At 39.0% G+C, this 25,351-nt stretch overlaps 1 protein-coding gene across 6 annotated transcripts in view; it reads right to left on the reverse strand.

Moving 5' to 3' along the window:
• Window positions 1-2,075: 2,075 nt before the first annotated feature.
• The window catches only part of ZCCHC7 (zinc finger CCHC-type containing 7), a 241,924-nt gene continuing 218,648 nt past the window's right edge, over window positions 2,076-25,351 (reverse strand). For all 6 annotated transcript variants that reach the window (XM_055293682.2, XM_055293681.2, XM_055293683.2 and 3 more), the window contains exons 7-9: window positions 11,050-11,145; window positions 5,418-5,532; window positions 2,076-3,405 (exon numbers count right to left, since the gene is read on the reverse strand). In XM_055293682.2, coding sequence (XP_055149657.1) covers window positions 2,975-3,405; window positions 5,418-5,532; window positions 11,050-11,145 — 642 coding nt within the window. In that variant the 3' untranslated portion in view covers window positions 2,076-2,974. The remainder of the gene's footprint in view (window positions 3,406-5,417; window positions 5,533-11,049; window positions 11,146-25,351) is intronic.

Here is a 25,351-nt window from a genome sequence, read left to right on the forward strand (position 1 = left end):
CTATGAGAAGCTTCTCTCCACATCTTCTAAAAACAGATTTTCCCTATATTGCTAATCCTGTCTCTCCTTACACAAACAAACCCATATCAATCTTTTCACTGCAGCACTAATGAATAATGTTTCTTTGCTGCCCATCAGAGTGGCAAAGAGAAAAGGGAATGGCAATATTCCATGTGATTGTGGGAATGGGGAGATAAATACTCACAAACTGCCAGGGACATATAAATGACTGGGGAAGAATCTGACTTGGGAATATAATTTGGCATCATGTATTAAAACTTTTATGAAATAAATGCATGCTCTCTGACCCTAAATTCCATTTTATCACAATTGAATAAATGGAGAAGATACTATGTAGAATAATTTTTCAAAAATAATAAAAATTAGAAACAAAATGCTCAACAGGGAGCTGATTAAATCATGGCACAGCCATATAATAGAACATCATGTAAAAGTGCAGACATGTATTTGTTCCCAATGTAAGTGAAAAACAGGTTACAAAACAATGTATATATAGGTATAAAATAGACACTAATAATTTTAACTACATTTTTGAGTGAATCACATATGATTTTAACATTTTTCCCCCTTAAAATGATTACATAATCTTTGTATAACAGAAAAATAAAGAGCTACTAATAAGTACCGCAAATAGCAAGGTCCATGAAAGCAAGACTTTCCATGGAGAAAATGGGAGACTGGTTTCCCTTGCTCTATTTTGAGAAGGCCAAACACAAACCAAGGTAGAACCCAAGACAGGAGCCACTCAAGCTGCTTCCAATCAAAGTTGGGGCAGAGGTAAGATGTTTAGAATCTTCTTAATCCTACCAACTATACAGATCTTTGCTGTTTTGGACATTTGCTTTTCTTCTTTTGTATTTATCCATGTAAAGTCTTATTTGATTAATGGTCGAATCTATACATATTTTAAACTCCCCATTGTTGTATGAAGAGTCTATATGTTAATAAACTGACTGACTGATTCACCTTAACTGAACATTTGGTGTAACAGAGAGGGGCAAGGGAAATGAAGAGGAAATGAAGCGAAGACTCCTCCATGTTTCTGTTCTTCTCTTACCAGGAAATGAAGACTGTATCTTCATGCACACAGGTGAAGTAGCTCAGCATCCTTTCCTATCTGCATGTAAATACATGGACCCAATGGGTAAATTATACCCTAGAACAAAATGTTTGTCTATAAGTTTTGGGAAAAAATAAGATAATGTGCAGAGACAAACAGAAAAAAAAGTGCTTCCTTTCTCTCCTTCTCCAAACAATCTGCTATGTACGAAAGAACCTAAAGAACGGCAATCCTACTTCTGCCCTGAAAGGAGATGCCTTAGGATCAGAAGGGGTACTTGTTATACCATATGAGTAATAAGCCATGTTTGCCTCAAGTCCTACTGGAGAATAATGCCAATTATCTCAAGGTTTTCCACTTCCATGAAACTTTTTTCATATGGCTGCCACTTTTAGCAAGTTGTTAAAAAAACCCTGGTTGCTTACTTTAGGGTGAAAACAACTCTAGCTATTAGGAAGCTATGCATCAACATATAATAAAGTTAGCTGAAATCTATGCAGCAACAGGGAAAGTGGCAGACTAACCTTTGTGATCCTACAATTTGCACTAGAGCTGATTTGAGAGGACAGAATTCTTCCTTCCTCTCAGAAAGATGAGATGATTCTGCCAGAAATATAGGAATCTGCATACTTCCCAGAGTAAAATACAAATTTAAGAACCTGATATTATAAAATTGTCCTATTTAATTGATTTCATACCATTTTATTCTGGCAGAGAGCTTGCACTTGGGCAAAAATGGCATTTTTGACTCCAGTCTATAGGGATTTTATAACTTTATCCACCTGCCCAACACAACTATGCCAAGGCTGGGAGTGATGGCTCATGCCTGTAATCCCAGCACTTTGGGAGGCCAAGGAAAGAGGATCACTTGAGCTCAGGAGTTTGAGACCAGCCTGGACAACACAGTGAGACCTTGTCTCTACAACAAACAAAATATAACTATGCTCTTTGTCACTCAAACTCTCATTGTCTTTTTACATAATAAACACATGTATTTACTCTCTTTCAGATATTTTATTTTTCTTATTCTGACATTAGGCTATGAGAAGTACAAAAGATCCACAAGTACAAAAAAATCTGTATAGCTTTGCAGTAGTTGAAAAAAATGCAAGAGAACAAAACAATTTTTTGAGTAATATTCATCTCTACAGATCTGAGTGACAGTCTGCTTGAAACGCTGCTGTAAAAGTGGTAAAAAATGATTTCATTGTGATTATGTTAAAATTTTTGATGTCTCTTTTACTTGTTTAGGAAATCTGTCTTCTGACATTTATACTGGATAGTTATTTACCTGTATTTTGCTGAAGCTCAATTCCCTGCCTCTTCAGGGCTTCAATGATGACACTTTTGTTTTTATAGTCAGCTAGTGATGTTTTGTCCAAAGGAAGATTCTGACAACAGCTTCAGCAGCAAGAAAATCTGGATATAGATTTATAGTTATTGTCCTTTCCAATGTAAAAAAAAAAAAAAAAAAAAGTTGAAAAATACTGATAACTTTTTCTTAGTGTTAATTTCTCGTCCTGCAAGGATTTAATTTCATACTCATGTTGAGGATGAATTACCTTTGATGCAGTTTTTTTTTCCAAAGTATTTTTTAAAAGTTTTCTTGAAAAGATGAATTCTTCTACCTATCCCTAGGATTCTGAGTAAAGATGACATATTGGAATAGGAGAAGTCCAGGTTTATCTTTGTACTTTCTTACCTAATATCCTGTTGGACACAGAGAATTGAGACCTCCATGGATATTCAGTAACTCTAGGAATGGCTGAAATTAAAAAAACAAAACCAAAAACTCACTTTATTTAATCATAGATAATAAACACAATGCCAGAAGGTTATAGACACAAAGGCCAAATGAACAATGAAAAGCCACATTAGAGGCTGCCTGACGGCTTAAGACTTTTTTTTTCTCTGCTTAATAAGAAATAAGTTATCATTGTCATCATCTTCCAAGCACCTCTCCTTTTTCTTCTGCTTGCCCCTCTTGCCCTCCTTGGCAGACTTGTCTTCTCTTGACGTGTGGTAATGCGATGAATGGTGAAAGGGCTTGGAAGGCTTCTGGGTTTTAAAACTGCCAGGAGAATAGGTTTTGGGGCCCCTGGGAAAATCCTCATCCACTTCACGATGTCTGTCAGCCTTCCTGTGCTTCTCCCAGTTTCTATTCTTGTTCTTCATTTCTTTTTGTGTTTCTTTGTTTTCTTGAGGCCACCTGTTGCTTTTCCACAAGGCACGGCCCTTCCTTATATCATGGTGGGGGTTCTCATTTGCTGCTTTTATATAAGGTAGCTTGGATGGCTCTGGGATGACCCCATTTTTCTTGAGTACTGAAAAATATAAAAGTATTTTTGCATATTCAGCAGCTAAACAGTCCACGCTGAGCTTTCCTAAGTGTAAATAACTTAACAGACAGGGAAGCTAGACATGTAAACATGTTAACAATATGACGTCACTCACTAAAAATTAAATAGTTGTAGTTCTAAGTTTCTGATTGCTAAAAATGAAACACATTCAGAAATCCAATGATTGTTAATTATCCTTTCCAACAGTTTAACAAGGTTAAGCAATGGAGACAAGGACCAGTAAGAACAGTAATCATCTTAGCTTTGTGAAGAAAAGTCATGTCTGACCAATACAAGTTTCCCCAATGATGAAGAGTCAGCCTTTGAAAATAACGCAAAGCAAGATTTATAAAATGGCCTTTCGATGGTCTCATATGACATTTCAACTACCCTCTAAAAATAAGGCCTGGCCACAGTACTTTTAGGTGGATGCCAAACTGCCCAAGAGATTATTCCTCCAGGGTAGAGATCACTGGCTTTCAGGAGTGTGTGTGAGTGCACATGAGTGCAGTTATCTTAGAGGTTTTAGTGATAAAGCTGATGTTATGTTTTGTCAGAGCTTGACACACTTAATACGAATCTCTGATGGTAGTGATTCTGATATGGGTAGGTGGGAGATGAGGTTACAGTGAGAGATGAAAACTAGCAGGTCAATAGAATCTTTACAGATTAAAAAAGTGGCCAGTAAAAACTTTTAGCATAGACTTTTATTATAAAAATTTCAAGGGATCATAGTGAACACCTCAAAGTGGATTTATGCTACAGATGTCGATACAACTAGCTAAAAAAAAAACCAAAATGTTTTTTCTCTAATTATAAAAGTTATAACTGCTCATTATAGAAAACTTGGAAAAAACAGAAAAGTATGAAGAACATAAAAAACAGAAAGCACATATAATCCTTTAATCTAGAGATGACATTTTCATGTAATTCTTTTTAATCTCTTTCTAATTTGGTTGCCTAATCATAATCTACAACTACTATAGCTTCTCCATACAGCTGACCCTTGCACAATGAGTTTGAACTACATGAGTCCACCTAAATGTGGATTTTTTCAACCAAATGAGGATTGAAAATACACCATTCCACAGATTAGAAACTTGTGTATACGAACGGCTACTTTTTCCTATACTCAGGTTCTGCAGAGTCAACTATGGGACATAAGTATGTGCAGATTTTGGTAAATGAGGAGGTTCCTGGAACCAATATCCAGGGATAGCTGTAGATGACATACATTTTATATTAAATATGTAAAATATGCAGGAGCTGAGAGAGTAGTAACTGTTTTCCTCAGAATTAGTACCTTCATTTTGGAAAGGTCCTGAACTAAGAATCCATAGGGGAAAAAGGCCAAAAGAGTCAGAACATAAGGTATAGAACAAACTAAAAAATACAGAACTGTTTCGTTTTTAAAGCAAGAAAGATAACTTGGAAAACCACCTTGAAGTGAGTAACAAGACAGAACAGAGGTAGAGAAAACTTAAATGATAAGATATTAATTTGGTGATAAAGAACTACGTTTGCAACAATAAGTACAGAAACCATAGAGGTGGTTGTGAACTTGGAGCTCTGCTTGCAGCGGTGGCCTATAACAAGTGACTTCTTCAGGGAAGCTTCAGCAATAACTTAGCAGGAAAGCCTTTCTTTCCATAAAAAAATACTGGAGAAATACAAATGGAAAAAAAATAATTACCTGTCAAACAGAAAAATCTCAAAGTAGCCTTTAAAAACTCTGCCTACATAGATGGATAGCAATATTTTCTGGACATTTCCTAAAATGATCACTGTAAAAAAATGTTTACTGTGAGGAGATTGCAACATGGGATTATTTCGGAAGTGGGTGCTTGGTTTCTGGAGATCAAGAAAGTTCCAGTTTCTTTGGTAATTATTAAAAATACTTTCTATGCTAACCAATGACCCCCAAAGCAGGCAAAGACAGTACAAAGAAATTTAGAAACTACTGCAAACGTGATCTAACAAGAAGTCTAGCAACATACCTTTTATTTTTTGTTTTAGTCTCTTTTCTCTCTCCTGAATTTCATATTTGTCATCATAGTAGCAGATGAATGGAGATACTGGAGACGGGTCATACACTTCTCTTTCTGGACATTCCTACAAATTGTATTTAAAATTATGATGTCACATGGTCACACTGTTCAAAAACCTTTTTGTAAGATTCTGGAGCACGTTAATTAGAAATGAGCCCCATATCACTGGTACCTCATGTGGTGGCTGTAGGATATGGTCCTTGCTGGGGTGCTGGCAGGGTCACCCAGCCCTAAACCCCATTGTGTTATGATATTCTTTCAAGCCTGAGTTTTCTTCCCTTACTTCTTTTTTTTTTTTTTTTTTGAGACGGAGTCTTTCTCTGTCCCCCAGGCTGGAGTGCAGTGGCGCGATCTCGGCTCACTGCAAGCTCCGCCTCCCGGGTTCACGCCATTCTCCTGCCTCAGCCTCCCGAGTAGCTGGGACTACAGGCGCCCGCCAACACGCCTGGCTAATTTTTTGTATTTTTAGTAGAGACGGGGTTTCACCGTGTTAGCCAGGATGGTCTCGATCTCCTGAACTTGTGATCCGCCCACCTCGGCCTCCCAAAGTGCTGGGATTACAGGCTTGAGCCACCGTGCCCGGCCTCCCTTACTTCTTTACCTATGAAACCCTTCATATCTTTTTTTCAGCCTTCTCTGCCTAACTCCTTTCACAGAGGTAGCAGCCTTGCCGCTCTGTTAGTGGGTTTATGTTATTCAGCCTCATGTTAGTATTACTCCTTTGCTTGTTCATCACTTCCAACAGCCTTCTATCAAGTTCTTTTCCATCTCTTCTTCCTATCCCCAAAATGTGGGTATAAGTTCTAAGCCCTTTGGTCTTTTTTTCTAGATACAAATGGTTTGCAAGCTTATTTTAACTCAACATTCACTGCTTATAGGGGTAGTGATTCTTACGGTGCAGGGTAGGTTGGTGGTAGGTTACGCCTAGTTTAAAATTGTTCCTAGGTAATTGTGAGACACCCCAAAAGAAGTTTCTCTTCTTGCTTCCCCCACCCAAGTTGAAATCCCTACTCTTACTCATTTTCCCAGGACAGCTTCCCACTCTTATGACTCTGGCCTCTACACAGCTAGTATTTCCCAAATCCACAGCCTTTGGCCTGAACCACTCACCACATAGCAGGCTTTTGTTTATCATGATCTGTGACACAGATCCGTTCAGCATGTTTGAAATCTTTTCTTTTGGAACTTTCCCCTTTCTGCCTCGGCCATCTTGCCTAAAAGTTACTTTAAAATGTTGTTTCTTAGCTAAGTAATGAAAAACAATTAGAATATATTTTAAAGAGTAGGTGAAAAATCCACATAAAATTAAGCCAATTCTGAACTAGCCAAGCTAGTAGCAATTTATGTACTTAATTTGTAGAGTTAAAAAATTATAAGTCATTCTAAACACACACTTTAGTATAAAAAATAATTAAAAACCTATATTCACCCTCATATAAAACCATAACATTTTACCTTAGTTGCCTGTTTTTCCGCCAAGAATAAAGTATTACTGATATAACTGAAATCCTCCGTGTGTAAGTCCTTCCCATTTTGCACTCATCTCCTTCACTTTCCAGAAGTTACCACTGTCATCAAGCTGAAGTCGGCCATTCTCATGTGTTTTGTACTCTTACTGACGAATATTCCAATGAACAGTGATGTAAGTTTTAAGTTTCAGACATCATAATTTTTATTTGTTTTTTGTAGAGGCAAGGTCTCACTATGTTACCCAGGCTGGTCTCAAACTGGCAGCCTCAAGCGGTCCTCCCAACTTGGCATCCCAAAGTGTTGAGATGACAGGCGTGAGCCACAGTGCCTGGCCTTATTCAATTTCTTTAATGGTATTGGTTCAGTTGATTTGTTCTTCTTGAGTCAGTTTGGTTAATTTATATATATATTTTAGAGTTATTTGCATTTTCAAATTTAACTTTATGAAGTAGTCTTATAATTTAAAAACATTTATATAGTATCTTAAGTTACTCCCACTTTCCACTCATTGTTTATTAGTACCTTTTCTTTTTCTTTTAGTAGTTTTTCCAGAAGTTTCTCTTTTGTTTTGAAAAAAAAAGTTTTCAAATAATCAGCTTTTGGTTTTGTTGATGCTGTTCACTTTTCTATTTCGATAAGTTCTGTTGTAATCTTTATCATTTCCATCCTTCTGCTATCTTTAGATTTATCTGTTGTGACTATCTGGATTATTTAGATTTTTTTTTTTTGTCGGGGGGAGGGTCCTGGACGTTATATGGCAAACTTACATGGTAACATAAAGAAACTTTTTTGGCAGGGCATGGTGGCTCATGCCTGTAATCCCAGCACTTTGGGAGGCCAAGGTGGGTGGATCACATGAGGTCAGGAGTTCAAGACCAGCTGGCCAACATGGTGAAACCCCATCTCTACTAAAAATACAAAAAAAAAAAAAAAAAAAAAAGCCAGGCGTGATGGCACATGCCTGTAATCCCAGCTACTTGGGAGGCTGAAGTAGGTAATAGCTTGAACCTAGGAGGTAGAGGTTGCAGTGAGCCAAGACTGCGCCACTGCACTCCAGCCTGGGCAACAAGGGCAAAACTCTGTCTCAAAAAAAAAAAAAAAAGAGCAAATTGTGATTATGCAAAGAGGTCTTGATACACTCAACTAATACTCATTTCAGCAAAATCTTTAACTCTCCCAGCCCCTGCTCCCCCTTTCACACCCTCCTGGAGTAATCTTTGTACAGTGACTACTGCTGTCTTTGCTTCCCCAGCTAGAGAGTGAGTGAAATTAGGGAAGGGCAATGTCATATTCACCTTAGATCTAGTCTTTCACATGAGGAATCCATTCAATAATAGTATCTGTAAGGCTGGATTTCTGACATTGAAAGGGAGGGGGTCCACAGACATCTTTAACCACCTGCATAGTTCCCTATTTGGGTCTTGTGTGGTCTAGACTGATGTGACTACACAGAGCTATATAATACTACAAATGTTTTCCAAAGCTAAATGTAAATTATATTTTGATTATCCACATCGCTGGTCCTCTCCATTAGCACAGACAATTGATAGTTGGCTATATAATTTATCTACTATTCTGGATTAGCCACACCAATGATCTTCTTCATTAGTGTAAATAATCTAGAGTTCCTCATCTATGGCAGTCATGAGGCTGCCAAATTTGCTTTATTGTAAATTAAAAATTATCTAAATCTAGATTTTAGGGATAAATTCCACATGCTTTTAATATATTTCCTATCTGTCTTAACAGAAGTGACTAGTAAGCATCCAACTATAATTGTTTTTCTTTAATTGAACAAACATAAATGCTAAAATTATACCCCTCTGCTTTACAGAGGTAAGCAAGCAAAAATTGTACATCTATGTGATTTGTGTGGTAATGGAAAGCTTATGTGAATATGTTCCCTAAAAGATGTTGACAACATCTGAATGTTTAGTAACGAGGGATGGACAGAGCAGTAAAAGATCTAGAGATGATAATTCTGTAAAAGAAGTCTCCTTGGCTGGGCATGGTAGCTCACTTCTGTAATCTCAACACTTCGGGAGGCCAAGGAGGGAGGATTGCTTGAGGCCAGGAGTTTGAGACCAGCCTGGGCATCATAGTGAGACCTTGTCTCTACAAAAAATAAACAAAATTAGCTGGGCACAGTGGTGTGTGCCTGTAATCCCAGTTACTCAAGAGGCTGAGGTGGGAGGATCACTTGAGCCTGGGAGGTCGAAACTGCAGTGAGCTGAGATAGTGCCCACTGCACTCTGAACCCTGTCTCAAAAAAAGTCTTCTCTACTTGGTGCTGAGAGATTTCCTATACAACTTCTCTGCTTTGGAGATAAAGAAATGGGACCAAAGAGAAAAACTGGGTTGTTTACGTCACATGGTTGAGTCAATAGCAGAGCAAAAACTGCAACTGAGGCTCAGAGCCTCATCCTGGCTTTCATAAGCTATGTCTCACCCCCACGGTTGCTGCTGCCCCAAATGGAAGATAAACTTTATCTGTTTATGGATTCTGTTCAGCACTTTTCTGCTCCAGTTGCCCTACAATGTAGGTCTCCAGCTCCCAAGATCTACACCAGTGATGTGTCATAGTTGGAACTCAAGTGGTAACCTGCAATACCACTCACCCCATCCTGTTGCTCATACTTCTCATTCTGAGGACTCCCCAGCAGTCTGCATGCTTTCTGCCTCCTGACACCAGATCTGGTTTGATATTAGTTTATCTTGGTTTCTAGGCTACTAGAAGCCTACCTGGAGACTGGGAATAATACATTCCTTTTTAAGAATTTTCTACTTTCTGTGCCACTGCCTTTCCTCTACTGCCTCAAGATTCTCAGAAGTATGGGCTCTGAGCCTATTCTTATTACATCCTTTCTCTGAAATAAGCTGCTGCTGTTTCGTACTTAAGCTTCTTCTGCTTTGACACCTCAGCATCTAGAACACACACTGTTTGGCATTTTCAGCTGGGGTTAGGGAATATGTTGGCTGGATAGGGAATCTGGGCATTTGTGGGGTAGGTGAGCAAGTCAATGATGCAGCATCTGTTTTTTCACCACTGAATGCCAGGGTTTACATGTATGTGATGTAGACTTAACTGAACATTGTACCAGGGAAAACTGGAGAACTAAGTAGAAAATCTAAAATCGGGCCGGGCGCAGTGGCTCACGCCTGTAATCCCAGCACTTTGGAAGGCCGAGGCGGGTGGATCATCTGAGGCCAGCAGTTCGAGACCAGCCTGGCTAACATGGTGAAACCTCATTTCTACTAAAAAAAATACAAAAAATTAGGTGGGCATAGTGGCATGCGCCTATAATCCGAGCCACTCAGGAGGCTGAGGCAGAAGAATTGCTTGAACCCAGGAGGTGGAAGTTGCAGTGAGCAGAGATCACGCCATTGCACTCCAGCTTGGGCAACAAGAGCGAAACTCCGTCTCAAAAACAAACAAACAAAAAAACAAAAACACAACGAAAATCTAAAATCGGCTGGGTGTGGTAGCTAACGCCTGTAATCCCAGCACTTTGGGAGGCCAAGGGAGGTGGATCACCTGAGGTCAGGAGTTCAAGACCAGCCTGACCAATATGGTAAAACCCCATCTCTACTAACAATACAAAAATTAGCTGGGCGTGGTGGCAGGCGCCTGTAATCCCAGCTATTTGGGAGGCTGAGGCAGAAGAATCGCTTGAAACCGGGAGGAGGAGGTTGCAGTGAGCTGAGATTGCACCACTGCACTCCAGCCTGGGAAACAGAGCAAGACTCCGTCTCAAAAAAAAAAAAAAAGAAAATCTAAAATCATGCTATGGCTGTGTCAAAGCAATTGTGTTTGTAAGAACTCATGAGAACTGCTATCATACTGCTGACTATTATATTTGTCTGATTTTATGAACTATATTAGTTTTATCCCAACCTGTTCACGTACATGTAACATAATTAGAGGAATATGCTCTGACAGCTTGTTACTCTAGCAGGGAGGGGAGGGGTAAACCAGTTGAAAACATATTAAGTCTTACTTTAATGTTTATTAAAAAGTAAGTATTTAGAGTTACATTCTTTTTGAGTTCATCTTTCAGAAAACACTCCCTGACAACAGAATGCTTTATGCCCAAATGTCACTCAAACTTACGTGTCCATAATGGCCTTTTTGCGCACAGTGATAGCAATATGCTAAGGCTGATGGTCTTGAAGGGGTCTTCGGCTTTTTGGGTGGTCCAGGTTTGGTCTGCAACATGAATATTTGTGAGGGTTTGTTGATGTTAGAAGAAAATTAAAACCTCATTCTTTCCAAAAGAGCTTTATAGGTAAGGGATTCCTTAGAAGTTTCTTAGAGTTTAGTATGGAGACCTGTATTCAGGCGATTCCGTATATTAAAGTCTATAACATGGTAAGAACAATTCTTTTACTCTTAATGTCAATGTGCGCTTTCCTCTCCTCCTTCCCTCCTCATTCCATTTGGCATTGTGCCAAGTACTGTGTTCAGTATCCAACACAGTATAATGGGCCAGCAGAACATGACAGGCATATACATAATTACAGAACAATGTCAATACAGTGACAGTAGTATGTACAAGGCATTAATGGAGTGGTGAGGGGGACTCCCCCACCAGCAGATGGGGTTAAAGAAGGGTCAGAGAAAGTTTCCCTGCAGGTGTAAAACTTAAATTTACGCTCAAATTAGGTGTAAATCAAATGGAGAATCTTAGGCAGAGGGAACAGAATGAACAATGACATGGAACTAAAAAAGAGCATACATGCTGCCAAAATACGACATACGTAGCCGGGTGTAAATGGAAGACAAGGCTGGAGAAAGCAGGGCACAAGAATGGAGGGCCTTGTAAGTCAAGTAAAGGAGCATGAGCTTTATCCAGTTTTAAGTGTCGAAGTTAGGATAGTTGTAGTTTGGGCCAGGTGTGATGGCTCACACTTGTAATCCCAGCACTTTGGGAGGCCGAGGTGGGCGGATCACGAGGTCAGGAGTTCAAGATCAGCCTGGCCAGCATGGTGAAACCCTGTCTTTACTAAAAATACAAAAATTAGCTGGGCCTGGTGGTGTGCACCTGTAGTCCCAGCTACTTCAGAGGCTGAGGCAGGAGAATCGCTTGAACCTGGGAGTCGGAGGTTGCAGTGACCCAAGATCGTACCAATGCACTCCAGCCTGAGCGACAAAAGCGAGACTCCATGTCAAAAAAAAAAAAAAAAAAAAAAAGAAAGAAAACTGGTATCACTTGGTCATTGAAAAGATGTGGGGGATGAGGGAAAGGAAAAATCAGGATGCCTCCAGAGTTTGAACTTGGGTGAACAAGGATTCAGAAAAAGTAGAAAGAGAAAGAGGAGCAAGTTTAGAGGGAAAGTTGATGAAGACTGTCTTGGATGTGAAATATCTAGGTAAGGATCTCCAGGAGGCAGTTTCTATGTAGAGACAGAAGAGTCTGAGCTGAAGAGTAGATCTGAAAGTAATCAGCATAAGAGTGAAGGCTGAAATCACTAGAGTGGACAGGATCACATGGACAGTGTAAGAGTGGCTGTGGGCTGAGGAAGGAACCCTGAAGACATCAGTGTTTAAGGGGCGGGCAGAGGAGCCTGTGAAATGGACATAGAAGGGAAGGTTAAAGGATGCAGAGACATAGGAGAATAGAGTAACAGACTTTGGAGAGTTGTTTCAAGCAGGATGAACTGATCTACAATGTCAAATATAGCAGAGAGGCCTAGTGAGATTAGGACCGAGAAACATTCATTTGAAGTGGCAACTGCTCACAGATAACCTTACTGTGAAAATTCTGAGATATTCTAGAAAGAGTACAAGGCAGCAGGATGAACAGTAAAGTAATGCATACAAAGGTGGTAAAACTACAAAAAGAGCCAAGAAATCACTACTCATAAAAGCCAGGATCTGTGAACTTAACCCGGATTTTTTTTTTTCTTTAAAGCCAGGTTACTTCCAGTGAGGAGAAACAACACACAGGATTTTGGCATAGCTGCAATTTTCTGTTACTTCAACATGGCGATAGTTAACTTGTGCATGTATTACATAACTAATTTATTCTTTTGCACATGTATTTTACATACTTTTCAGTATGTATATTAGGTTGGTGCAAAGGTAACTGTAATTGCAGTTTCTGCCATTTAATAGCAAGAACCTCAATTACCTTTGCACTAACCTATTATTTCAGAATAAAAAATGTTTTAAAAAATTGAATGGAAGTTGTAGGAGAGAGAAGTTATATATTGAGAAGCATGAAGGGGCAGAGTAAGATGAAGCAGTATCCAGGAAGGGGATTTGGGAAGTCTGTTTATAGAATGGGAAAGACTTGAACATCTGGGAAAGATAATGGAGATGGAGAAGTTGAAACCAGAGGAGGAAAGGAGATGATGGACACAGACCTCTGAGGAGGTGGTGGCTGTAAACAGGAGGAGAAAAACCTAACCCCTGCACACCCCCACGCTTGTGGATACTGGAAGAAAAGTTAAGGATCGGCTTAAACGTGGATCATTTTATTTCTTATGTTGTTTATTGAGAGTCTTTAACAAAGAGTGCTAGTCTGCCAACTAATTTTTTTTTTTTTGGACAGGGTCTTCCCCTGTTGCCCAAGCTGGAGTACAGAGGCACAATCAAGGCTCACTGCAGCCTCAACCTCCCAGGCTCAAGCGATCCTCCCAGTTCAGCCTCCCAGGTAGCTGAGACCACAGGGGTGCACCACTACGCCTGGCTACTTTAATTTTTATATTACTGGTTTTTAAATTTTTGGTAGTGACAGGGTCTCACTATGTTGCCCCGACTGGTCTGGAACTCCTGGGGTCAAGTGATCCTTTCACCTTGTCCTCCTAAAGTGCTGAGATTGCAGGCATGAGCCACCATGGCCAGCCCTAATTTTGTTTTTTCTTTGAGACAGCATCTCGCTCTGTCGCTCAGGCTGGAGTGCAGCAGCACAATCTCAGCTCACTGCAACTCCACTTCCTGGGCTCAAGCAATCCTTGGGTTTCAGCCTCCTGAGTAGCTGGGACCATAGGTGCATGCCACCATGCCCAGCTAATTTTTGTATTTTTAGTAGATGGGGTTTTGCCATGTTGCCTAGGCTGGTCTCAAACTCCTGGGCTCAAGTGAATTGCTTGCCTTGGCCTCCCAAAGTACTGAGATTACAGCCAACGTGCCCAGGCCCCCTAATTTTGTTTTTAATGTTGCAAACAGGTGTTTTGTAAAGGTTTTATTTCCTTGATATAGGAAAATAATAAATAGGTTATGAAAATCTTCTTCAGGTCAGGCACAGTGGCTCATGCCTATAATCCCAGCACTTTGGGAGGCTGAGGTAGGTGGATCACCTGATGTCAGGAGTCTGAGACCAGCCTGACCAACATAGAGAAACCTCCTCTCTACTAAAAATACAAAAATTAGCTGGGCGTGGTGGTGTATGCCTGTAATCCCAGCTACTCGGGAGGCTGACGCAGGAGAATCGCTTGAATCTGGGAGGCGGAGGTTGCAGTGAGCAGAGATCGTGCCATTGCACTCTAGCCTGGGCAACAAGAGCAAAACTCCGTCGCAAAAAACAAAACCCAAACCCAAACCCAAACCAAACCAAACCAAAACAAAAAAAACTACTTCAGACAACTTTACTTTCAGCTCTTATTCCCTAAAATGAAAAACTATAGCAAAACAATAACCTCAATAATCTTTTCTACTGAAAGCTACACAAAATGGAATTTACAACCTCAGGTATTATAAATTGGGATATAATAAAAATAACAAGTGTTTCATATTCTGCAATTAAAAATGGGATTCATAAATTAAGACTAGCTAAAAGTCATTAAACAGAGTTTTTTTTTTTTTGAGATGGAGTCTTGCTCTGTCACTCAGGCTGCAGCACAGCGGCACGATCTCAGCCCACTGCAACCTCAGCCTCCTGGGTTCAAGTGGTCCTCCTGCCTCAGCCTTCAGAGTAGCTGGGATTACAGGCACATGCCAGCATGCCTGGCTAATTTTTGTATTTTTAGTAGAGATGAGGTTTTGCCATGTTGGTCAGGCTTGTCTTGAATTCCTGACCTCAAGTGATCTGCCTGCCTCAGCCTCCCCAAATGCTGGGATTACAGGCGTGAGCCACCGTGCCCGGCCTAAACAGAGTTTTCACAGGTACGCATGTAAGCCGTGTATCACTTATTGCAGTGGTTCACAAATTTCTTCACATAGAACACTGTGAAGACATGAAATTATTAAGCAGAAATGATTTTCCACCCACAAAGATGGCTATATTATTTGATGTGACATCAAATTGCAGCCACAAGCATACATGGCTTAAGAGAAATAAAAACAAAAGAGACGATGTCATAGATGTGAAGGCAGAATGGATGTTTCAAGGAAGAAACTGTTAAAAGCTACTGATGGGTTATATAAGATGAAGACTATGAAATCCACTGGACTTAGCAAATAAGAAGCTGTTGGCAAGTGGAGAAACTATTGTGAGTAGTTTCTTTTGAGGGGTAGAGGTACAAGCCAGATTGTAATGGATTTATTATAAGTAGAAAGCTGCTGAAGAACAGAACATAGATGACTTTTCCAAGAAACTAGGCTATGTATGCAAGAAGGAAAGGGGACAAGTAGAGCAGAATACAAGTCGAAGGATGCCTCCATCAGTGAGATTTACCAGAGTGCTGGGCCCATGGCATGAGTGTATGCATGCATTCCTTCATTAATTTGTTCAAAAAATAATTATTGAGGGCCTAATACATGCCAGACATTGTTCTAAGACCAGGTAACTGAGAAGTGAGCAAGATAAAAGTCATTGCTCACATCTCTAGTGGTGGAAGATAAACAGAGCCAGTAATACACACAAACATACAAAATATTAGTGAAAAATAGTATGCAAACAATTAAAATAGTTATATGAATGAGAATCACTAGTGGTGACTTAGATTGACTTTTTGGGGGAGGCCTCAACTAGGATGGTCCTTTCTTATAGCAAGAAAAGCCAGGTATGTGATGTCTGGGAAACACCACTCTCGGCGTAAGGCATGGGGAACGAGTAGTACAAAGTCCTACAGTAGGAATAAACTTACCATATTTGAGGATTTGAAAAAAATACCTGTAAATTTGGAAGTGGAGTAGGTGAAGGAAGAGTGAAAGAGGAGGTTCTAGAGGACAGGGAGGGACCAGATCATTAGGGCTTTATAAATCAGGGTGAAGAATATCGGATTTGTTTTAAGTGGCATGGGATGCCCGTGATGGGTTTGAAGCTAATGGTAGGTGATCAATAACTAGTTGGTAGCTGTCAGCAGGGATTGTGATGATAAAAAGGATCATCCACTCCCCAAATAATAAATGCTCTCTGAAAAGGTCTATGTTCACAAATATTTCTATTTATGTTTGTTTGTGCAAATATAAGACATAACTTATCTTTTAAGTTTTTTAGGAGATGGGGGTCTTGCTATGCTGCTGAGGCTGGTCTTGAACTCCTGGGCTCAAGCAATCCTCCTGCCTTGGCCTCCAAAAGCACTAGGATTACAGAAGTGAACCACTGTGCCCAGCTGGTTTTACATTTTTTAATGGCTAAAAGAATAATAATCACCATAGAATAGTTTGCAACACATAAAAATTATGTGAAATGCAAATTGCAGTGTCTATAAAGTTTTATTGGAACACAGGCACACACATTAGTTTACAAATTTTCTATGGTTGATTTCATGCTATAAGGATAGAGTTATAACAGAGACCATATGGCCTGCCAGGCTAAAATATTTACTACCTGGCTCTTTATAGAAAAAGTTTGCTGACCCCTGACCAAGAACATAGGAAGCGCTCAACAAACAAATAGGTGGTGAATGAGTAGGTATTAAAGACTTCAACAGAGAGTGGAAATAAGTTATGCACCAATAAAGGTGGCGAAAGTAGATACAAACACTGAAAATCTCTGCTACTAATTGAGTGCACTAGAAAAAGTCTCACAGAATTTTTCCGAATTTAGTTATTTTATTGCCTAAATTTGAGGAAATAACAGGTAGTTTTCATGTATTTATCCCTTAGTAGGAATTTTTCATTCAAAAGTTATTGAGTTCCTACTTTGTACAATACATTGTAATAGACACCGCGAGGAATACGGAGATAATAGATGGAAGAGCAAATATAGTAAAGATTTTAAAAGATGAAAGCCCTAGGGAGGCTGAGGCCTACAAAATGGAATTAAGTGTGCATCAAATACATATTTTCTACTAAAAAACTGCATCAGCACAATTTCTTCCGAGATGCTGTTAGGCCAGAGCCTGAAAGAACAAATCATATGTCTTGCTGCTATAGAATGAATCCTAAATGAGTTATTTAGATTTTAAAGAATTAAATATTTTACAATCAGTAACAAGCACATGGCACACAATTCAAAAGACACTAAAAGGTGGGGTGAGAAGTCTGTCTCCCACTTCTGTTCTCACTCAGTTCCCCTTTCCTCAACGGCAACTACTGTTACGAGATTCTCGTGTTCACAGAGACAGTACAGGCATATACAAGTGTATGGATATGTGCATGTACTATATATGTACACACACATAATACAAAGATATATGTTTGGCTTATTCAAAGAAAAAGCATGGAAGAAAAGGATTTTAAGGACTGGGGGCAATCAAGGGCAAAATTGGCAAACTCTTCCTAAGACCCGGATGCTCTGATAAAATTTAGTTATCCAATGCATTTTGGGATTATGTTCTAATGTGGGCTCCACTATTTACTGGCTATGTGACCTTAGTCAAGTTATTTACATGGTCTTTCCTTCATTTTACTCATCTGTAAAACGGGGATAATAACAGTAAGAGTGCTCCCTCATTAACACTGCTGTGAGGCATAAATGAAACATACTCATCTTACATAACAACCTATCAGTAAAACCTGACCAGGTGACCACTTCCTCTTGCAATAGATTCTTCACTTAGCTTCCCAGACAACACACTCTCCTAGTTTTCTTCCATCTCATAGGCTATTTCTTCTGCAGTCTCCTTTGTTGGTTTCTATCCATCTCTCTGTCCAATTACACTGCAGTGCCCCAGGGCTTAGTCCTTAGACTGCTTTTCTTCTCTATTTAATCTGCTCTCATCTAACAGTATAGATTTACATTAACCTTTACCCTTGCCATTCTAAAATTCTATCTTCAGCCTTGATCTCTGTTAACTCTACACTCACGTATCTCTATTAGAATGTCTAACAGGCACTTCAAATTTAGTTAGTTAAAATCAAATCCTGTTCTTCCCCCACCCCAAATATGTTCCTCCCAAAATCTTTCCCATCTCATCGGCAACTTTGTCTTTCCAGTTGCCTAGGCCAAAAACGGACAACCTTAACTTGTCTCTTGCTTATACCTCATACCCAGCCCATCAGCAAAGCTTGTTGGCTCTGCAAATACATCCACCTCTTTCCACTCTACCAGTACTGTCCTGGTCCAATTACTCAACTCTCGTTTGGATGATTACAAGAACATGGTAACTGGTCTCTCTGCTCCTATCCTTGCCCTCTACAGCCTACTCTAAACAAAAGATGATCCTTACAGCATGCAAATCAGAACATATCACTCTCAGCTCAAAACTCTCTAATAGCTTCTCATCTCAGAGTAAAAGCCAAAAACTTTACAATGGCCTGTAATTTGCATCCTCCCACCTCTCTAACCTCATCTCCCATTACTTTCCCTCACAGCAAGCCTGTCATGCTAGCCTTTTCACTGTTCTCTGCCACCTCAGTGCTTTGCACCAGCTACCTGATCTGCCTGCATCACTCTTCTCCCAGATTTAACATGGTGCACTCCTTCATTTCCTTCAAGCCTTGGCTCAAATGTCATCTTCTCAGTAAGGCCTTCCTGACCACCTTATTTAAAATGGCTAGCTCCCTCCAATCTGTACTCCCTATCCTGCTGTACTGCCATTTTATTTTAAAAAGACCAACCAACCAACCAACCAAACAAACAAAACTCTCCATGGCACTTATCATATCTGACATACTATATATTTTACTACCTATCCACTCCCAACCCCACCCCCAGGCTAGGAGAAAGTAAGTTCTGTGAGGGCAGGGATTTTTGTCTGTTTTTGTTCACTGCTGTACTTCAGCTCCTGGAATAGGGCCAGGCATATAGTAGTAGTTCAGTAAATATTAATGAATGAATAATGAGGTAATGCATAAGTAAAGCACATGGCCTATAGTAAGCATCCAATACAATTTAGCTATTGTTAATAAAAATTTGCATACTTCGGGAAACTATTAATTTTTTATGTCATTAAGGGAAAATCTATCAAATCATGCTTAAATATATTAAAAAGCTTGAATAAATTAATAATACAGCTTCCTTATTGTCTCCCCTACTTCACACTGAGAATGTGATATATACTCTGACAAAATCAGGAAGTAATTAGTAATGCAAAGTGAATAGGAACTCAGTCTTATAGTAACAGGGACAAAGAGATCCTTCTTTTTTTTTTTTTTTTTTGAGACGGAGTCTTTCTCTGTTCCCTAGGCTGGAGTGCAGTGGCGCGATCTCGGCTCACTGCAAGCTCCGCCTCCCGGGTTCACGCCATTCTCCTGCCTCAGCCTCCCAAGTAGCTGGGACTACAGGCACCCGCCAACACGCCCGGCTAATTTTTTGTATTTTTAGTAGAGACGAGGTTTCACTGTGTTAGCCAGGATGGTCTCGATCTCCTGACCTCGTGATCCGCCCGCCTCGGCCTCCCAAAGTGCTGGGATTACAGGCTTGAGCCACCGCGCCCGGCTAAGAGTTCCTTCTTAATCGAGATTTTGAAAGCATGTTTCATGTTGACACTTCTTATTTTATTTTAAAGGAATCTCAAATTTAGCCCCTGAAAGAAATGTAAACATGTGGATGTTCATTCATCTGAATAATGTCACTAGTTAAGAACTTCCATTATTACTAATAAAAATAGCAACAGTATATTGTGCTATGAAATTCTAAACTGTTTCACAATAATTAATTAGTAAATGACATGACAAACGCTATCTACATACTCTCATTTTAATAAACTATCATGTACTAGGGCTTAATAGGAATGAAATCAGCCTAGATCTTACCTAATTAGAGAACATTTCTGTATTAGAACACAGTACTGAAAACTCAATAGTGGTTTCCAGTGGACAAGTTTTCATACTATGATCTAACAAAAATCTCTAAGCTATTGTGTTAGAAATATAAATTTGTGACTCAATACTTATGCCTTGGAGCATGTCTTTATTTTTAATTAACAGTAAAGGTCCAATTTAAAGCAGAATGTGTCAACTGATTAGCTCTAAGTTCAGTGTTCTGTCATACGTGCCTGTACTGCTGACAAAAAGTTAAATGCAAGGCAATGAATGTAGTTTTTGTGAACTTTTTTAAGTCAAAAAATTTATCTAAAGACTTTGACCCAATGGATACCAAATTAATTACTTATAAAAGCAGGTCTTTTGTATTTCTTTTTTTTTGGTTGCAGATATTTAAATAATCTATATTTGTAGGGTGATATCTTGGAGATTACTTTACTATCAATATATAGAAGTAATAACCTGGTAGATAGCATTACCTATGAAAGGTCCATCCCATCTGCTATTCTTGCTGAAAGCTTTTCATGCACCAGTAAACTCAGTAAATATCAGAAGATAAAGCATAAGCCTACCACGCCACGGATTTACTCCTAATGTCTCCTCAAAGTGCAGCCCGATGCAACGATTACAAATGATTTTCTTCTAATGTCATTTTACATAACCCTTTTTTCTGCATGAGTAGTTAGTGTGGAATGAATGAATGAATGCCATTAAAACAGTTAATCATTATCTGGGACACTGGCCTTACTCCCTTCACTACTAGGAATCTCCATGACAAAGGCCAAGAGATCAAAATGCTAGAGCTGCCTCAGTGTCCTATTTCTAACAGTAATTTTTTATGCAAATGAACCTGCTGGGCATCTCCCTCTGTGACCTTCAGCTGCCCTTATCTAAGCTGACTTTGATCCAATGAGGGCTTGCATCTAGCTGAAGCTCATTACTATATACGATATGTAATCAATTTCACTAATTAAAGGGTATTTTCTATTCTGTGAATGCAAAATGGATTTATTTTTATAATCACACATATGCTTAAAGACTACACTATATGTTTCTATTTATTAATCCAGTTTGCTATATGACATATATTAAATACCTGAGGTAAATGTATTCATAACCAAATGTAACACTGAGAAAAGTAGAGCTTGGCTCCAATCTCACTGACTAAATCACATGTGTCTAGGCACCTCTTCAATCAATATGATTTTCATATTTGAGAACAACCTTATTCTTTCATATTTCCAAATCAATTTATTCTTCCTATAAACTCACAAATAGGACAACCTTTATCCCAATACTCATGTATCTAAAAAACCTAACCCAAGTAATCAAACAGGACTTCTCAAGAAAATGTTACCCCAAACCAAAAGCTTGTCATCATATTCAAAGTCTATTAGTTGAGGTGATCTAACAGCATCATTTTGGAATTTGAGCAGAACAAAAGTTTAAATTTAAAATATACCTTTCTACTTCAAGATATTGCTTTCTTTTCTTTTTTCTTTTTTTGAGACAGAGTCTCGCTTAGGGTGGAGTGCAGTGGTGCGATCTTGGCTTACTGCAACTTCCACCTCCTGGGTTCAAGCGATTCTCCTGCCTCAGCCTCCTGAGTAGCTGGGACTACAGGTGCCCGCCGCCGTGCCTGGCTAATTTTTGTATTTTTAATAGAGATGGGGATTCACCATGTTGGCCAGGCTGGTCTCGAACTCCTGACCTCAAGTGATACATCCATCTTGGCCTCCCAAAGTATTGGGATTACAGGCATAAGCCACTGCACCCAGCCAAGATATTGCTTTCTACTGGCTACTCTAGAGATCAGATATACTTTTCTAAATTTTTATTTCATTTTATAAAGAGTAGTCAAGGAAAGAAGAATGGATACTTTCACTCTCCTTTGGGATTGTTTAAAATACGAACACCAACAGAATTGTAATTAGTATATATCCAAGGGGTAGGAGTGGGTCTGGAATATCTGGGGCCTAAAGGAATCAAATAAAGAAACCTAAAAGTTAGGCAAACTGTTTTATAGTGAACTGAACCAAAGCGGAGGCTGTGAGACAACGAAGATGATGCTGTATTACAAAAAAGCCAAAAACTGTTCCCCTTCCTCCCTTTAAGGTGTTTTTCTGAGGTAGATCCTCACACCTGGGACCTGAACTCTGGGCCTACTTCAACTGTGGTTTTGGACAAAGTCTTCCATTTGTACACTGTTCTGGCAAATACTGACAGTATTACTTCCCTTTCAGGAATACTAGGAGGAATCTTCTCCAAGCTAATGGCTTTAGAATTATTTTTAAAGAGTGCTGTTTTTAAAGCTTTTATTTTTTCTTAGTGAAAAAACAGAATTCTCCTGTATTCTAGTGGACATTGCTACTAATTTTCCTCATATGTTAAAAATGACATTAAAAGTACCATGTGTACCATATATACATAATATTTTTATGTGTTAAAAAACCATGTCATGTACCCAACAGACTCCCAATCCATTGGGTAATTCCTTAATTAGGCAGATTTTTGAAACATGTATTATGTACACAACAGACCGGAACGTCTCCTTTGGAGCATTTTCTAGTCTATCGGGTGATTACATCATTAAGCCACACATGCTACGTAGAAAAAATCCTTATGAAAATTCATGAAAAAATGTACAGCACATCATTAGCATGCAACAGACGTGTATGCTTGTGATATTTTCTCTGTTTAAAAAAAAAAAAAAAACAACTACATGAAGTAATTAGTCCAGGTCACGAAAACATGGGAAAGGTACCAGACACTGGTAAAAATAGTGAAAATAAAAATAGTAAAAAAATGCATCTCTCATGGTTTACCTGAGAGTAATCTGCCTTATTGGAAAAAAGATTCTTAAAGAGTGTTCATTTGAACTGCAGAATAACGTGTGTTGCTTTAGTTATTTGATATTTCCTGTATCTCTGTAACTTCCTCCCTACTTCTCTTTTGGATACACTGAAATTTTATAAACCAATGGGTTGAAAAGCTGCGAATGACCAATCACTCAAGGCCTTGCACTACTTTATGTTTGTATACTTATGTCTTCATTTTATGTAGTCAAGAGTATAAGGGATTACATCACTGTATCTTTTTCAGTAAATCGAAACTACATTAAAGTAATGTAAATAGATATAAATTGTTGGTATAACTTCCAACAGTGAAAGGGTTATATATTCACAACATTAACCACCATGCAAAATCTAAAATATAATATATTTGAAGACTAAAAAGAAGCACGAGTTTTATAAAAACGAGCTATTAAGCTTATTAATTTATAACCTTTCTTTTTGTAAATGGGACACTCCCCCTGTCAAAACAACTCCAACAACAAAAAGAAAACCTCAGTAAGCAGAGAACAATGAACATACGCAACACAGTAAGGATCAGAGTAATTCACTTCCTGAATGCTCCAAATCTTCGTGGCTTAAAAAGCATCCCAATTTTCTCTAAAGGTAGTAGCATTTATTCATTGGGCCATAGCTAATTTTACATGGAATGCAAAAATGTTAGTTTAAGTTTAATATACCACCCTATTTAAATATTTCCAATGTAGCTCTCAAACTGCAGAGCTATCCCTCCGTCTATTTTAATTTTAAAGTAAGTTAGCAAAGGCTTCCTTCTTAATCCCCGGAGACTACCTACATAGTGACACAAACGCACAAATTTATGACAGCAACATAAATGCTCTTCTGAAGTAATGTGCAACATTAAGTGAAAATCGTTTCCTGGAAAGATATTATAGGTATCTATATTTTATTTGCCATCTTAAACATATCTGAGTCTTTATGGCCTTATTTTAAAAATGTATTTCCTTTTTATATTTCCTGGTGCAAATGGACTGCATAAATAAGCAATGTGCTATGAGGCTTCAGACCAGCCGATAAAACCTTTCAATTTTCATGCCAGCTTCTTCTTTTGTAATTCAAATCCGCCTGGAAACTGGCAGCTCTGAAAACTGAAACAAGCACTGCCACAAATACCTTGTAATGCTATCGACCTTGTCTGCCCATGCAGTGAGAAAGGGGGATGCGTATGTGTCTGCAGCCATCCAGATAACACAACTCATTTTTTTTTGGGGGGGGGGGGGGTGGGTGGGTGGGGTGGGGATAACAGAAGCCAGCCCCAGACTGTGCACCAAAAGCAGTCATTACCAGGCGAGCTGGAGAATAAGTCTCTTCAAAATACACAGTGCATTTAAAAACCATATATGAGGCTGAGCCACTGCTGTCATTACCAATTTTAATTTAGCTCCTTCAGTTTGCCAGCCAGATAAACTCTTTAGTGCTGTTTTTTAATCTATTTGCCACATTTTATGTTTAAGATTATAGTAATATGGACAGAAGAAGGAATCACTTTTAGGGGAAATAAAGAAATAGATCCGCTTATCGGCACCCATCAGAAAGTTCATTAATCAGCCAGGCTTTGTGCCCTCTAAATTGAAAGGTTAAATAATCCTCTCAGGAATATTTCTCGGCCCCTCTGCCAATTGTCCGGAGAGGAGCTGCCATTCATAGCATGCGGGATCGGTGACAGGGTATCTCACCACCGTTTGGACCCCAAACAATGATGGACAAATGGCTTGGTTTACAAAGAAATCATTTAGTACATGGATGGAGAAGGACCACAAGCTTTGATGCAGGATGGAGGGATGAAGGCATGGAGACAGGATGTAGGGGGAAGGGACAGAAAAGAACACATAAATGTGTAAATCCATGGACATTTTATCTGAATGTTTATTGGGCTAGACTATAAAACATAGAAATCACACTAATATACATCTTCCAACCATACGAAATGCTTAACATATTCAAATCTGCTACTATATTTTGCATGTGATTGTACATGAACCTCAATAAAAAAATTATAGAAGAATAGAACCATAGCTCTATTATGTTTATTAGCTAATACATGGGGGATGCAAATAAACCCCAGGATTTTCATTTTTACCATAACTCCACATGACTTACAACACATGGCCCTCCCACCACCTGCCATCCCAACTCTGCTTATTCCACTGTAATACTCTTAACCATCGGTCACAAAGGCAGGGAATTCCACAGCTGCAAGGACCTGTTAGAAGGCAGACAGAAGTAATGTTCTTTTGCTTTTACAATATGTTCCATCTGAGCCTTTGCTTGTCTTAAAACAAGGAACAAACATGAAATAGGAATGCTCTTTGAAAGAATACAAACTGCATGTACTGATACAGCGCTTAAGTTTGAGTTGCCTTTTTCGCTGGACCTATCTGAGAATACAGATGGAAGTCTGCAGAACTGACCCAGCTCTTATACCACTACATTTTGTTATGAAATCAGGCTGGTTTTTGGCATTAATCATGTGAAGGCATAAAGTAGTTTTACCTGAAGTGCAA

The sequence above is a fragment of the Symphalangus syndactylus genome, chromosome 9 (assembly GCF_028878055.3).
Source record: "Symphalangus syndactylus isolate Jambi chromosome 9, NHGRI_mSymSyn1-v2.1_pri, whole genome shotgun sequence".
NCBI lineage: Eukaryota > Metazoa > Chordata > Mammalia > Primates > Hylobatidae > Symphalangus > Symphalangus syndactylus.